We start from the raw sequence: 15,610 nt of genomic DNA on the forward strand, positions 1-15,610 counted from the left end.
TTCTGCCTATTCAGTGATTCTGAAGTTGTTGACTAAATACGTGCAGACATCCTGATCGTAGTATGGAGGTGCTCCATCTTGCTGGAACCAGACTGCATCGAAATTATTTATTAACTGAGCAGCTGGAATAGTCTGTTGTAATATTTCCAGGTACATTGGGGAAGTGAGGTTTCCTTAAATAAAAAAGATTCCAACAAATTGACACCCAACAGTAACCAGCCAAAAGTTTAATTTTACTGTATACTGTGTGTGTTGCTCTCTCATCCAGTGAGTATTAAATATCAGACCAATACCGAAAGTTGTGCCATAAAATCCTCATCATAAACTTGTAAAATTGGACTTGCGATCAAATTCATCATAAAAAAGTTCATAAACAAAGTGGATTTTGTAAGGTTTAAATTTGTTATTGCGTAAAACCTTACATATTGATGATATTTGAGGAATATTTAATGTTTTTGAAACAAAAAATAGTTGAGGCAATTAAGATTCTCTACAACACATTGCGAAACATTTATCAACATTTCATCGCTAGTAGCTGACTGTGGTCTTCTGGTTCTGGGAAGGTCTTTGACACGGCCTATCTCTTTAAACGTTTTATGATTTTTGCATTCCTGATTTTGAAATAGAAGTGCAATTTGGAAATTTGTTAGTGAATAAGTTTTTCACCTCATCATAAGATCTAAACCGATCTCCATAACTACATATCATTACATCAATATTAGTTCATGTTCACTGAGCTCCATATTGTACAACTAATAGATAATTAAATGAATAATCATTTAATTATTCCACTCTACCTCGTTAGGGCAAAGCTTGCTAGGAATGTTATTTTGGGTTTTACTCACTGTTAAATAATGATTATTAAAATTCATTACAGCTGATAAAAAATGTGAAAATATGAATTAGCCGTTATTTTGTACTGGCTTAAGATAGCAACCTGCAAGTTTTACTGTTAATTTTGTTTTCATAAAAACCTTTAAAATGAGGCGTAACTTGACAAGGGTTTATATTTTAATTTTTAAATTGGATCCAAATCAAAAATGCAGTTTTGTACACCGCGGATATACTGATTGAGTTTGGTTTTATTAGGTGCGATTGTTAAAATGTTAATATGAGCTATCCATACTTTTTACTCACCCTGTATACTGTATGAAAAACATTTAGTGAAAATGTATGTTAAAGTTTGTATGAGGGAAACAGGATTTTTCCGGACATTTGCCATTTGTTCAGTAATACAAAAACACTATTTCCTTCACAATCCTTCCATCGTCAGAAACAAACTTCTAACAAAGAATAGTTTACTTGTATTGTTTACTATATTCCAACCCCAATCAGTGCTATCACGTTTAAAATCTACAGCCAACACATATTCATTTAAGAATTAATATATTTTTAACAATATTGGTTTATAATAGAACACATAATATTGCATATTTATGAATGTTTAGGTAATTGGTTCATCACAAGAAACGTTAAAATGTTACTAGTTATATTACACATTACTATTCTGTACTGATGTTTGTCTACTGTCATCCTCTTTGTTATTTACTAAATTTTAACAGGATGTTAAAATTGTTGCACTAATTTAAAGTCATTGTATTTAAATAGAAACAAAACTACTAGTGACACTAAGTAATCTGCCTGCTGTGAAAGGTATTGAAGGTGAATGTCAAGAGCATTGTAACCTTTGGAACAGGTCATAAGTATTGTTGATCATTTTGGATGTGTTTGCTGCACTTGGCACAAGCTCAAATATAGTTTAAAACGAGTTTGTGTACCAAATGGATTGGTACTGCCTTTACACTATAGTTTATTAGCTCTTGAAACAAGTTTTGTAAACACCTTTAGTGGCAGAAAAATTTATTTTTTTAAAGAAATTGTTTATGTAAATAGTGTATCTTTTGTATACTATGAAAGATATTCAGTTTGTATTTTACATTTAAACTTTATGATGGATTAAGTGGTATTCTTGTCTTTATTCTATTTGAGTATTATGTCAAATTTAAATTGTTTTGGTGTAAAGTATTACACAATTACTGTATAAATTTAATCAGGGTTCTATACTATGATTCAAGTTTGTGAATTTTCTATCCCCAAAGAATTCACTTGATATTGAGGTGCTTTGATTATCAAAAATTGGAAATCAGGGAAATCAGAATTGTTTTAAGGCTTTTAGAACACCTGTGAAAATCTCAAAAATTGTAGAGGAGCCAATATTTCTGACTACAGGCTTGTAGAAGGAATAGGTTGCAGCAGTCTGGTGTAGCTACGTAATTGTATTTACAAACACATTCACACTCTGGAAAGGTCTGTAAATTCCCATTTTGCCCTGATATTTAATTCACTTGCGATTGAGATAGTATTCTATCTTGGAGTGGTCCCCACAAATTTTTAATTTGAGTAAAGATGTAAAGACGATAGAATAGCTGTAGTAACCTTATACAGGGGTGCTGTAGAGTCTTGAAATGGTCTAATATCTTTTGTACTCGTAAACGTACAAACATAAAACTTTGTACAGTGACAGGGCATAAAATTGAACTTTTCAATTCAATCAGTAGCTCTTCACCACCTTAGGGGGATGGCTCATAACTAGTCGGTGGAAAATTTTAAATGTAAGTATAGGTTGATGTGCATACCTTTTTAAAGGTCTTAATTAATAGAAGATCATGCCGCAGATTAGACTTCAAAAGGATAATGCTAAACAAATTCCTATTAAAAGTTTCAATACCGACCTTATGTGCAAGTTCAAGAATGGCTTAATTTTATTGTAACCATGTCATATGAAGCTACAAAACTTCAGACATTATTACTGTATACAATCACCTACTTTAAGATGAATTCAGTTCCCTACTATTGTTCTATGGTAACGGTCTACGAGGAATCAGTAGACAATGTTTAATATAAGCATAGGTCGATATGCAACTATGCTAATGGTTCATTTTAAAGGGCTAGTCAAGCAAAGAAGTATGCTGCAAACCGCACTTCAAAAGCTTTATCCGTTACAAAATGTGGCGGTTCAAAGATTTTAAAAGTAAACTGTACTTAAACATAAACAAACGATTCCAACCATTTTTAAGCGGTTGGGCCGACTTCACATACATAGTTATTAGTACATATGTACACGTAAACAGTTGAGTTTGTATCAGTCAACACAAGATCATGTGTAAACTTATATGGGTTTTCCATCCATAAGAGGAATTAATCCCATCCATGAATTATTAACTTCGGTTATAATTTATATTTGTTTGAATGCTAAATTGATCGCTGTTTGATATTTTGTTGAGGTAAGCTTTCCTAGTCTTTATACTTTAACTAATTTCTATTGACTTTAATGTTTTATTTCAGTGAAATCTTTACCTATATGTTTAAAGTTTTTATGATGCATTAAAATGTCAAATCATAAAACTAAGACACATCAGATACAACTAATGAGAAACATCACAATTTTAAGGAAATTTTAAATTATGAATTTTTAAGACATTATATATTAAAGCACAATATAATATACAGGAACTTTCAATCTTGAATATTGTATGTCAATGTGGTGTTTTTGATTATTAATGCACACTTCATACTAGTGATAATGAGTAATAAATGTTGGTATTATTTATTATAAGATGGTGTTCATATTAAAACTTAAGTAATAATGTGAGTTCAAATAATATGTGTAATATATTTTATTTTTAAATATAAAAATGTATATTTGAGTTATTTAAAATATAAAGTGTCTTACTTAATTGCAGCCAGATCTATTAGAAACAAACTTACTTCCTTTTTATTTCAATTAATTAAACGTGGTTATATTATTAAACGTTTAAGTTATATACGTTCCACCGTTATTTCTATCATAGGCTACTGTTTGTGTTATGCAATTTAACAAAATGTAAATAATTATTGTGATTATATTTTGTTTAATATATTTAGAAATTAAGTTGTATAATTATTGAATTATAACCTACATAAATGTATGGCCTGAAGAAATTGCAAAATTAGAAATGTAAAAAATATCTACCACGTTAACATTGGTGTAAGCACAAAATATGATTCAATGAATTTCATTAAGTTACCAGTTAAATAGGGAATTTTAACATGTTCAACAAATGTATTTACTGCAAAGCCTGCCTAGCCTTGGACTTCCCACAAAGGTGTGTATGAATAAAAAGAGTACAAGAGAGAATGGACCCTTTCATGGACCTTCCAAGAACTCAATTTCTTAGAACAGGAGTACCTCACCTGTTTTGTCTAACGTGCTCACTGAACATTAGTGCATGTTATAAAACACATCCTTTGTTCCTGTGAAAAATATTTAGTGTGTGGGAGGGGGAGGGAGTAAGTCTTGAAATGGTCATTCTGGAATTCCACTTGTTTCATCATTATCAGTTTCTACAAACTGTGTTCTTTGATGTGAGACCCGTTACTTTTGTCAACCGCCATCTTCATGGAATTGAGATTGAAACTTCCTTTTGAAAATGTATCTGTTTTTGACTGTGAATGAATTAATTGTTGCAGTACTACATAGATATTGCAATAATAAACATCTTAATGCGAACAATATTGTTTTAAGATAAATCTTGATTCCTGATTACTATTCGTATTTTCACCTATGTCAACAAATAATAATAATAATATAGTTAAAATAATAATTTAAACTATATAAATATGGTATATCCATAAAGTTTGTAATACAAAAAAAATTGTAATAGTAAATTTGAATTGTTTGTTACTTAACATGTCTTAAGTTTTAAGTGTAATGATTAAAATACAATTATTTCATCATCGTGTTAAATTGTTCTTTTTATTCTGAGTTTAATAATTAAACCTGTTAGTCAGTATTTCAATGCGTTACAAAAGGACAATGCGAGTAATAAATCTTTAATTATTAAAATTTATTAATTCATTAATGAAATAAATTAACATTTAAATTTAGTTGAGTTATTAAACCTAGTTGCTTTTAAAACATAAATCTTACATAATAAACTTAATGAATTCAAATGAAGTATGTAATAAACAAGGTAAGAGTAGGCCAAATCACGTGTAGCTGAGGTTGAATGCAAAATTTCAATCTTTTAGCTTATTTCATTCTTGAGATGTTTCATGACAGACAGACAGTCATAAAGCAGGTACATTATTACATCTCCCCCCCCCCCTCCCTCCCCAGACAGAAAAAATTTTGTCAGGCTATTGAGTGATGCTCTAATGACAATCAACAAAATTTCTCGGTTTGGTCATGTCTCCTTAACAAAATAAATTTCTTATCCACACTTAAGAAATCTTAAGGAGACATGCGCAAAAGTCAAGTAGGATACAGAGTCAGAGTACAAGATAAAAATCTAGTAAAACATGTTTTCTTTAAGGTAAAAAAGTATTTCAGGTAGTTTTAAAGAAGTGACCAATAACATTAAAAAGGAACAAAACATACATACATTTCGATAAAGCAACCTTTTCAATATTTTAGATTAGCTATACAAGCATTTATTTCACACATTTCATAATCTTAAAAAATCTGATTAGGGGTTAATTCCCAAAATTCCTTGTGGGGCTAAAATGTCTTATTTTTAAGCTGTAGTACAATAAGAGTCTATCATAGTCTATTTATTAGCAAAATTCAAATTTCAGCAGGAAACTTGTTATTGGTTTAGTATTGTTCATAATAGTACCACTTAAAAGTGTTACTTAAACTATCATAGAGGTAACAAGATCAGAGATGTATTTTTAGAATGATAGTATAACAATTGCTTAGTTGTGAAATATACAATAAAGTGAATTTAACTGTTATTACATTATTATTATTACTTTGGTAAAATTATTTTCAGAAGAAACAAAACTAGTTTTTAATAATCGTGATTTTTTTTATAATTATAGTGGTTTTATGAACAGCTGACTGTAATGTAACAGATGATTCATGAATGTATAGATAAGAAAGTTAGTGTAGTTGTCTGTTTATTTTTGACATAAAACCAAACAACAAATGGGGGTGGCATGTCACTGTCCCGGCTGCTATGTATCAGTTAATAACTTTTTACTATGTTAGATATTAATTCTGATATTGCTGTAAAAAGTATTGAAAAATTAGTTCTAAATGAGTTCCGACATGGCCGGGCTGGCATGTCGTTGGACCGGCCACTATATTTATTATTTATTGTGTTGTGTAAAAATTCTAATACTGCCGTACAAATTAGTACAAAATGAATACTAAATCGTGGTTACATTTCTGTGTGAAATTCCGACATGGCCGGGCCAGTAACATGGACATGATTTTTCTTTTGGGGTGTTGTTAAATAACCATAAATTCTAATAAAAGATTATGTAAATATGTATATTTAAGCGTTACAGGTTGTCTGATGGAATGTATCAATAAGATAAAAAAGAATTACAGAAAGAATTTAATAAATAATCCTGTAGCTTCAATAAAGTTTCACTTCTGTTCAGGATTGTAATAATGTGTTTGTCATATATATATATATATATAAAATGAGCAATTTTCCTTGGACGACTGGAGGTTCTCGGTTTATTTTTTTTACTCATTGCTAGTAAATATATATTGTTTATTAACTTGTCAACCTATTTTCATTGAGTTATAATTGTAATTGTATTTTTTGCAGGCTAGGGATGGGAAAAGACAGAAATGCTCAAGGGTTTGTCACATGCGGCATGAATGGCACCATTGGAAAAGATGGGTAAGTAAAGTTAAATAATTAAATATTTCATATACTTGTAAACAGTGGTGTTTGCTGACCTGAAAATTATTGTTGAAATGAAGAATAATGGCTTGTAATATATTGTTAATTGAGTTCTATTACCATATTTACCAGATTTTTCGCGTGTAAAAGAATAATTTCTGAGGTGTGAACCCCTTACATGTAGGTAAATGAATGAATGTATCTTCAGCATGTAAATTCTGTCTCCAAAGACTTTTAGTAAGTAATCAACATAAAATAAAATATATCAATTAAAAACTCAAAAATACTGTTAATTTGTCAACACAAACACAAACAAAAGTAATATTGCAGCAATCACATGGTGTTCTTAGTGCGTGCATGCCATTTTGTTAAGTATACAATAATTCATCCGTAGAAATCATGGAATCCCTCACTGGTAGAGGTATCTCAAACGTCTACTGCAGCTGCAGCGATTCTACCAACTAATTCCTCTGGGACTGGAATTTTTGTAGACTGTTTTTAATACTATCCCAAAAATAGAAGTCTATTGGTGTAAAGTCAGATTACCTTGCTGGCCTGTGTCCAATCCAACTTACCAAAGTCTTTGTCCTGCTAAATAATTTGGACTGTCCAGCCGAACTGCACTGGTGCTCCATTGTGCCAAAACAGTGTATTCCGAGTGCCATTTATTTTTTTTTTATTTATTTACATTCTGTTGTACATTATCATAGAGATAAGAACAAGGGTCATGGAAGTCTAGTATGGAATATTTTGTCAAGTTAATATAAAACTGTTTCACTGCTGACATTCATTGTTATTAGTCCACTCATAAAATTCTTTCAGTTGGTAAAACGGATGCTCCAGTAACCAGTTCTTCAGTCTTCGTACAAACTGCTGTTTTCAGTCTTTCTAAGGTGTTCTGGGAGGGCGTTCCATAACTTTGCTCCTGCGTAGGTAGGTTTCTTCTCTGTCATAGTGAGTCGGTGTACTGGGAGTTGGTAGTTGGTGGCATGCCTAGTATTGTAATTGTGATATTGTGCACCGGTTCTTGCTGCTTCAGGTGACTTAATATGGAGAAAGGTGATAGTTTCCAAGATGTAGAGATTGACAACAGTGAGAATTCTTAGATCTTTAAATGGATGCCTGCAGGATTCCCTTTGCTGGAGGTTGCTAAGAATTCTGATTGCTCTCTTCTGATGGACTAGGAGACGTTGCATGTTATTCGCTGAGGTGCCTCCCCAGGCAGCAATCCCATATCGAAGGTGACTTTCGTATAGGGCGTGGTAAGCAGTCTTGGCTGTTGCTGTGTCACATGTACTTTTTATCCTGCGAATTACATATAATGCTGTGCTCAACTTTTTGCCCAGAGAGTCTATGTGGTCTGTCCATGTGAGGCGGTCGTCAATTATTATGCCCAGGTACTTTGAAGTGTCTGTTAACTCCAGCTCTGGTAGTCTCCCTGCAATTTCCTTGTGTCTTCCTAGAACCAGCTGTTTAGTTTTATTTTAATTTACGACAAGGTCATTTCCATGATGACATCCATAGAATGAAATCGTAAAGGTGATCAAGCAAGATATATTGTAAAAATATTCAGTGATTCTAGACTGTTTAGATGGGTTGAAAGAATGTAGGGCCCTATCAGCCTTATTACTAATTATACATTCCATATATTTATGGAGAATGTTTCCTCAAAATTATGGACACATAGACCCTAGGTATTTTCCTCCATCTAAATGTGGCTATTTCTGGACCTCAGTGTGTGTCTTATCATGCTTATCCATGCTTCATTGTTATAAACGATTGGTCATAATCATAATCCTCTTACTGCATCACTGAAATGACATGTTTTTCTTTCATGTTGAGTATATGTCAAAGATGCTTGGGGAAAGGGGTCAACAATGAATTAAACAGATTTTCCTATTATTAGAAGAACAATTATTATTTGTCAAAATTCACAGGAATTTGAGTGTGGCGTCTGGTCCTCCTAAATGTAAATTTATTTAACACTGCAACTGGTAAAAGCGTGATAACAGGCCTTTTAGTTGTATCTTAATGGCAGCACCCGATAATAGGTCTTTTAACATGGTTTAATATAGGTAATTTAATTAACAGCATTTACAGTCCATCAGATTTAAAAAAAATAGGTCATTGCACCTTTGTAAACATTTGCATACAAAACATGAATTTTAATCACAAGTAATATATATAATCAATTTCCTGATTCCTTAAAACAGTCTGAAGGCAAACTTGTTTTCTATAAAAAATTACAAATTTGTTATGCAATCTAGATTTTTTATTGAAGTTTTAGTTTGGTGATTTATTTTATCACAGTTTTATATGTAATTAATGTATGTTTGTTATTTTGTAATTAAATATTTTTATTATATCTCATCATTTTAACATAATGCAAATATATGTTTATTCAGCTGATTAATTGCTAAATATGCTTATACATGCTGCAGTGTAGGTGTCAAAACATTGTACTATTTTTGTATTTTTTTATTGTTTTTTTTTTCAAGTTTTAATTTGATCGGTAAGAACTTCAAATAAGGCTCCCCATATACCTTAACCCATTGAGGAGTAGCTTAAAGTGGTTCCAAAAGAGTACTGATGGTTATAGCAGTTTGATCCCAAAAGAGTAGACGGTTTTAACTGTCCATGGGCTTGTTCATATAAGTAGTTTTATGGCTGCTTACGTTCTGTAGTGGCGTTCTTACGTACCATTTTGACTGGGAAACGTACAATGTCATTATTGCAGTAAGCTGCTGGCTCCCAGTGACAGAATATATAATCACAGCTTTGCCGCCAAACTGTCCAGTCATTTTTTTGCGCCAATTACTTTTTAGGCTATTCTCGGTTATTTTACTGGAGTGAATATGATCGTTTTGAGAATACTGAGGTCAAATGAGTGATTATCTGAACTATATTGATCTTATTACGTGCAATCAAAACTGGAATCCATTAATGATAATGTTGCTTACTCTATTAGACCATAGATAGGTTGACAGTTATAGCTTTCAGTACTCCTCAACAGGTTAATTATTTTCACAACTTTTAAAACGTGTTTTTAAGTACCTATGTTTACAATCTAAAATACAGGGTATGTAAAGTTAGAGTAGATTTTTGTTCTGTTTATATTACTTTTTAGGTGCTTTAGGTAAACAAAGATACCATTCTTTCGTATTTTGGATTTTGAGATTCTATTTTATCCTTCATACAGAGCAAACGGTTTTCAATGTAAGCCAAGCCAAATTTGTGAATATTTCTACACCACTGTTGAAGTGACAGGGAAGTGTTGACGGTTCATGGTGACCAAGCTTGTCGTAACATCCAGTTAATGGCAGTAAACAGAACCAATGTTTAGATCACAAGATGGAGTGGGTTCGTGAGATCAAACAACTGTTATGTAGTAACAGCCTGTACTAGAAGATGAAGGAATGATTTGTGTGATCTTAACTGTGGGATGATATAAAAAAGTGAAAATAAGATACAGAGCTCTGTTACTTAAAGGAGAGGTTGAGATAAAGTTAGTTGAAGATAATAATCCTTACAATTAAAAAAGTTATTTAAATTGTACTTAAAATTGTATGAAATCTTGTTTAAATTTATGGTTTAAATAACTAAGTTGCTTATGTGATTCCTTAGACGTTTTTATTACCTGAAATTAATTTTGTTTATTGTCTCCAGCCTAAAGTAATTAACTTTTTCAATGCATATTAGTAAAGCATTCAGAAACACGATACCTGTAATTTGAACCTAAATTTGTATATTTCAGAAGTATATTACGTATCTACAACAATATGCTTAAAACATATAAAAAAAACTTCTTATTCATATGAAACAGAACTTTCAACTATTCATAATTCATATAAGAACTATCAAATATCAGTTGAGTGTTGGTTTATGTTGTATTGAGTATCAGTCTTTGTGGTGCCAAAATTGTGTTTCTTGTATATAAGCCGGCACAGGTTTTCAAACATAGATTAACTTTTTAAAATAATGTAAACATTTTATATTCACAAAGTTAATAATATTTAAATACATAAAATAAATAAATAATATTTATTTGTCGTATGAACTCTTATGACTTATTGACAAAGTCGAGAATAGTCAGTTGAGACAAGTCAAATAAGTTCTTAAGACTATACAAGAATTAAAAATTAAAATAAACATAGGTACTTAAAAATATAACATTTAAAGTAGATTTCAACATACTTTGATGGTTTCAAATAAGCATACTTGACGTTATTACTTATCTTAAAGAAAATCTATATAAAGATTGTGGTTAATCCATGTAATTAATTCCAAAATTTGATTTCCACTTTTAGTCAATCACATAAATACTATATACTATTGTAATATAAACTAAAGTAAAGGGTGATGCATTTACAATTTTACAACGTAAACATAATATGGTCTACAGTTGCTAAAAATTTATGTTAGACACATTCAAAAACTCATACAGTGAATAAAACGGAATATCTCAAAGCCAGTTGTAAAATTTAGTTTTAAAAGTATTAATAGAGTATTTAGCTATCAAGGTTATTAACTTATTGTAGATTTTAACTGATATGACAATATGACTATTTAAAGTTTTACTAAGTCAATAAAAATCAATTAAAGCATCATATTTTTTCGTTGTGTTATATTCATGTGATTTTTGTTTGATAAGATGAAAATTTCTTAATACATATACCACCAAATCATATATGTAAATATTAATTACAGTTTGTATTTGAAATTTTTTAAACAGAGGCTTACAATGTTCCATTGAGGGTGCCTGTGACATTTCCAACAGTGCTTCTGTGGTGTGTCAATTAATTGCTTTTGACTCTTGCGGTTTCTGGTTTCATATCAAGGATTGGATTACCACCATATGCCACAACTGATTGTCTCACAACACAGACATTATTCTGGTGTTGCTCTTATCAGTATTGTTGCCATAAACACAGCTGTTGTCCAGCTGTGATAGGCGAAGCTCACTTGTCAACTGTGTCAGCGGAAATAATGCCACCCCGGATGTTCTCTATTCTGTTTCCTATCAGTTGCAAACATAATTAAACATTAATATCATAATAATATTCAATTTCTGAATATAAATAAAACTGGCTACAATAATTAATCAATAAATAATCAGTTGATATCGAAATAAGTCTTAATTAAAAGATGTTTTAATCACAAACATATTTTTAATTATTGCAATCATAATTTCCAACTGGACTTTCATCTAAATTTCGTAAGGAACACATGTATTTCCTTGGTTGTCATTAATGAACCAGTTTGTCGTGTTGTGAAATTTACTTGTTAGAGAAATAGTGCTTTTGACTGATTAACACTGATTGAATTTGTGTTATAGATCCTATAAAAAGTACATTTAGAATTGGAGAAAATAATATTTGCTAAACTCCTTGGTCACTCTTTGTGGCCACCTGTTATTGGTAGTATTGATTTAGGCATTAGGTTTATTAAATACAATGCTACCTTTATGGTACCAAGGAAGTAACTCTAGGTAAGGAAGTTGACATTTGCATGTTCTCAGATAATAAAACTAGATTAGGGATTAAAAGAAAAAATTTCTAAACTGTTCATAGAAGTTTTACAAATTATTGAAAAAAAGTGCTGAGAGTACATTGACCTTTAGCAACGTCGGCATATCATCAGGTGGTAACATCAGCAACAATAACAAACTTTAAACAAAGAATTGGGTGGCATTATCATACTACACTAGATACTGTGTGCAACTTTTTTCAGTATTAGAAACAATCTCTTCACATAATGTAGAGGAATGGTGGAAAGGGTTGATTCAACACGAATGTTCAGTTCAGCTCCATTTCACCTTCCACTTAGTGCAGCATCTGAAGTCTAACGTAACAGATTTGACCCCTGGAATTTGGAATCAACGTCCATCTGAAGAGATGCAAAACAGTCGGCGATGAACTTGTGAGAAAATGAGAATGCCACTTCATCTAGATTACATTTGGTTGTAGTCTAGGCATCTCTGATGTCGAAACAATCTAGAAGTTCGTTTTGAGCTTCTTCGTCACAGACTGTTTAGGATCTCTTAAAATGGAGATCTCAGTGGGGAGATCTCAGTGGAGATCTCTTCAAATCTATCACAATCTCTTGTTTGTATCTTAAATCTTAAAGATCCTGAGTATTTTAATGAGTACTGATTTGTTTCATTTTAATAGAACACAACAAGAATTGAGATTGGTATGTAGTGTTATATACATATTCGTTTTAAAATATAACTTGGCTTTTTTATTTTATTTTTGTTGTTCTCTTCTTAAGAAACTTATAAATTGCACTTAGTCCTGTAAGAACCTTAGCACTGCCTCCGGAGTGACAGGATATTCAGGATGGGTAAGGTTAGGGGTTAGGGGCCGCCTCCTATCGAGATCCATGAGGAAGAATTAGGGCACTAATCTCAAAGTCATGTCCCCTCGGAAGAAGGGGAGGCCAGCTCTGAACCAGCCTCTCCAGTCAAAGCAGGCAGGGGGCTAAATTCACACCCTTGTTGAAGTTAGCAAGAACCTCTGATAGTTAGGGAACGAACCCCACCAAACTCCACCAGTCTTCTCCCGCAGTAGACTAGACCTATCGAATTGCCCTTGCACCCTAGAATCTCGACATTTACAGTTCGTGATGTGCTGCTCCTGGACATCCATAAGGTTGCCCAGATTTAAGTGACAGATTGGTTTTTGCTTTGCCCAGTGATAGGTTCAACTGGAAAGTATAAGCCAGCCATAAGTGATCTGGATTTTTTTTGTATAAACTTGTAATCTAGACTTGTAATTGCACAAGTGGTGGGTGACTAGTAAATTGCTATGTGTAATATATAATTTTGTCGTGCAGGGAGGAAGCTAGACCTGACACTGTGTTCCCTTGTCATGCCTGGTCACAGGGCCTCACAAAGAAAGGATCTATCCGCAGCAGTAGTGACATCATCAAACGCTCTCGCATTCAAAACGTGTAAGTTATCGAATTATGGAAGTTGTGAATTTTTATATTTATTATAAAAAGGAATTCAGTGTATTTAATACAAAAAAATAATGGTTCTTGTGTTTGCCATTGTAAAAAGGAGATGTACATGAAACTAATGACGTGTTTTTAGTCTCTGTACATCTATGTTGATAAATCAAATAAAAATTTCTTTATTTACAAACTTTAAGTTAATGAATTAAAAAGAACTGACTTTATTTCACTTATTGTGAAAATTACATGTCATTGTAACGACTGGTTCTTGTTTTCTGCCTCCCAAAAGGAAGCTATTTTTGAATTTATTATATGTTTATATTTTAGAGGTAACTTATTATATAATTTTTTGCCTTGTATGTTGAAGTATTTTCTACAAGGCACAATCGATGTATGGGATATTGAAAATTGGCTTTAAATCTTGTGCTGTGATTATAATCAAAGTTATCACCTGATAAGCATTTAAAGTTGGATTGTACTGTTAGTAGGGTTTTCAGAATGTATAAATTTGGAAGTGCTAAGATTTATAATTCTTTAAACATTGGTTTACAGGACGTACGAAACGATGAAAAAGTCATTAATCTTATGATTTTTTCTGAATCTTAAAAACTTGTATCAAAGTCAGAAAATGATCCCCAAAATTCAGTACCGTATTGAATTATTTAAAAAAAAGCATAGTAAAATGTTATTCTAGTTTCCAAATTAATTGAGTTTCGCAATACAAACATTTGATAACATGATAAAAAGTTTATGTCCAGATCAATGCCTAAGAATTTTGTACTTAGAAAGGTGACAGCAACAGCCTAATACATTTTTTCAGCTTTTCACACATAGTTCTTATGAAATTTTGCAATATTTTAGGTCATTTCAATATTTTATAGTATAGTTGTGTAGTGTTTAGAAATTTAGCATTTCCAGTGTTTGATGTCAGGATAATGTTGTACAGATACGAGTTGTCACAAGACCTGCTGGACAAACAGATAGAGATGCTGGAGAGGAAGTATGGAGGGGTGAAGGCAAGGAATGCAGCACTCACGATACAGCGAGCCTTCCGGCGTTACACTTTGCTCAAGAAGTTTGCCGCAATCACAGCGATGGCCAAGGCGGAGAAGCGCCTCAGCAGGCGGCTGGTGGGTTTTACTGAGGAGACTGGTGACAAACACTCACACCGGTTACAATTGGACGGTTACAATGGTCCGGCGTCGATGCCACTGCGGTCCATGTCGATGCGCGGGAACGGCGTCACACCGCCGTGACTCCCACGCCGACCCTGACTGTCATGCCGCGCTCTCACTCCGGCCGCTGTGACCTCAACTACTGCTGTGACGTTCCTCACGCTCACACACTTTATTATGCCCCCCAAGACATCTATATGGAAATATCAAAGGTGACAGCCACAATCTCCACGGCCTTACTCTAAATCTCTCTAACTATTCACTAAAACATCCATGCTCACTTATCATTTAGTTTGTTTTAGTGTTGCATGCGTAAGTTATTGCTTGCATGTCAGTGGTATCTGGCTAATTCTAACCGTACCACCTCCTTGTCTAGCATGATGTCCCTGGACTTAATAGTATTGTCATTATCTTCATACTACCTTTAAAATAATTTACACACATACCTTGCAATCAGAATAATTTGGGTTTCTCAATTCGGTCATTTGTCGACCAAGAAAATGGATTTGTGACTTGATTGGAAAACTTTTTATTTAATTTAAGTAGTTTTTGTCAATAGTTTTGATTTTGTATAATCTTTTATAAAATACAGTGTTCCTTAAGAACGCACAAAATTACATCAGTGTTGCATAACAGCAGCTATGCTACAACTAAAATAGCACTTCTTTCTTCTTGTGTTGCATAAAAGTATATATATACTGTATATATTGATAAATTAAGTCGATTTTTAAAATTATTAAGATAAACTTGATTTACATTACATTGAGGCTATATAATGTCAAGGAACCAAGAAAAGAGACT

General features: G+C 32.3%; 1 protein-coding gene across 1 annotated transcript in view; it reads left to right on the plus strand.

Annotated features, from left to right (window-relative positions):
* Window positions 1-15,610, plus strand: part of LOC124369901 (IQ motif and SEC7 domain-containing protein 1-like) — a 71,573-nt gene that overhangs the window by 10,403 nt on the left and 45,560 nt on the right. Inside the window, 4 exon segments of the mRNA XM_046828063.1 lie at window positions 6,603-6,677; window positions 13,515-13,631; window positions 14,581-14,863; window positions 14,866-15,021. Of these exon segments, the coding sequence (XP_046684019.1) occupies window positions 6,603-6,677; window positions 13,515-13,631; window positions 14,581-14,863; window positions 14,866-15,021 (631 nt within the window).

The sequence above is a fragment of the Homalodisca vitripennis genome, chromosome X (assembly GCF_021130785.1).
Source record: "Homalodisca vitripennis isolate AUS2020 chromosome X, UT_GWSS_2.1, whole genome shotgun sequence".
NCBI classification, from domain to species: Eukaryota; Metazoa; Arthropoda; class Insecta; order Hemiptera; family Cicadellidae; genus Homalodisca; species Homalodisca vitripennis.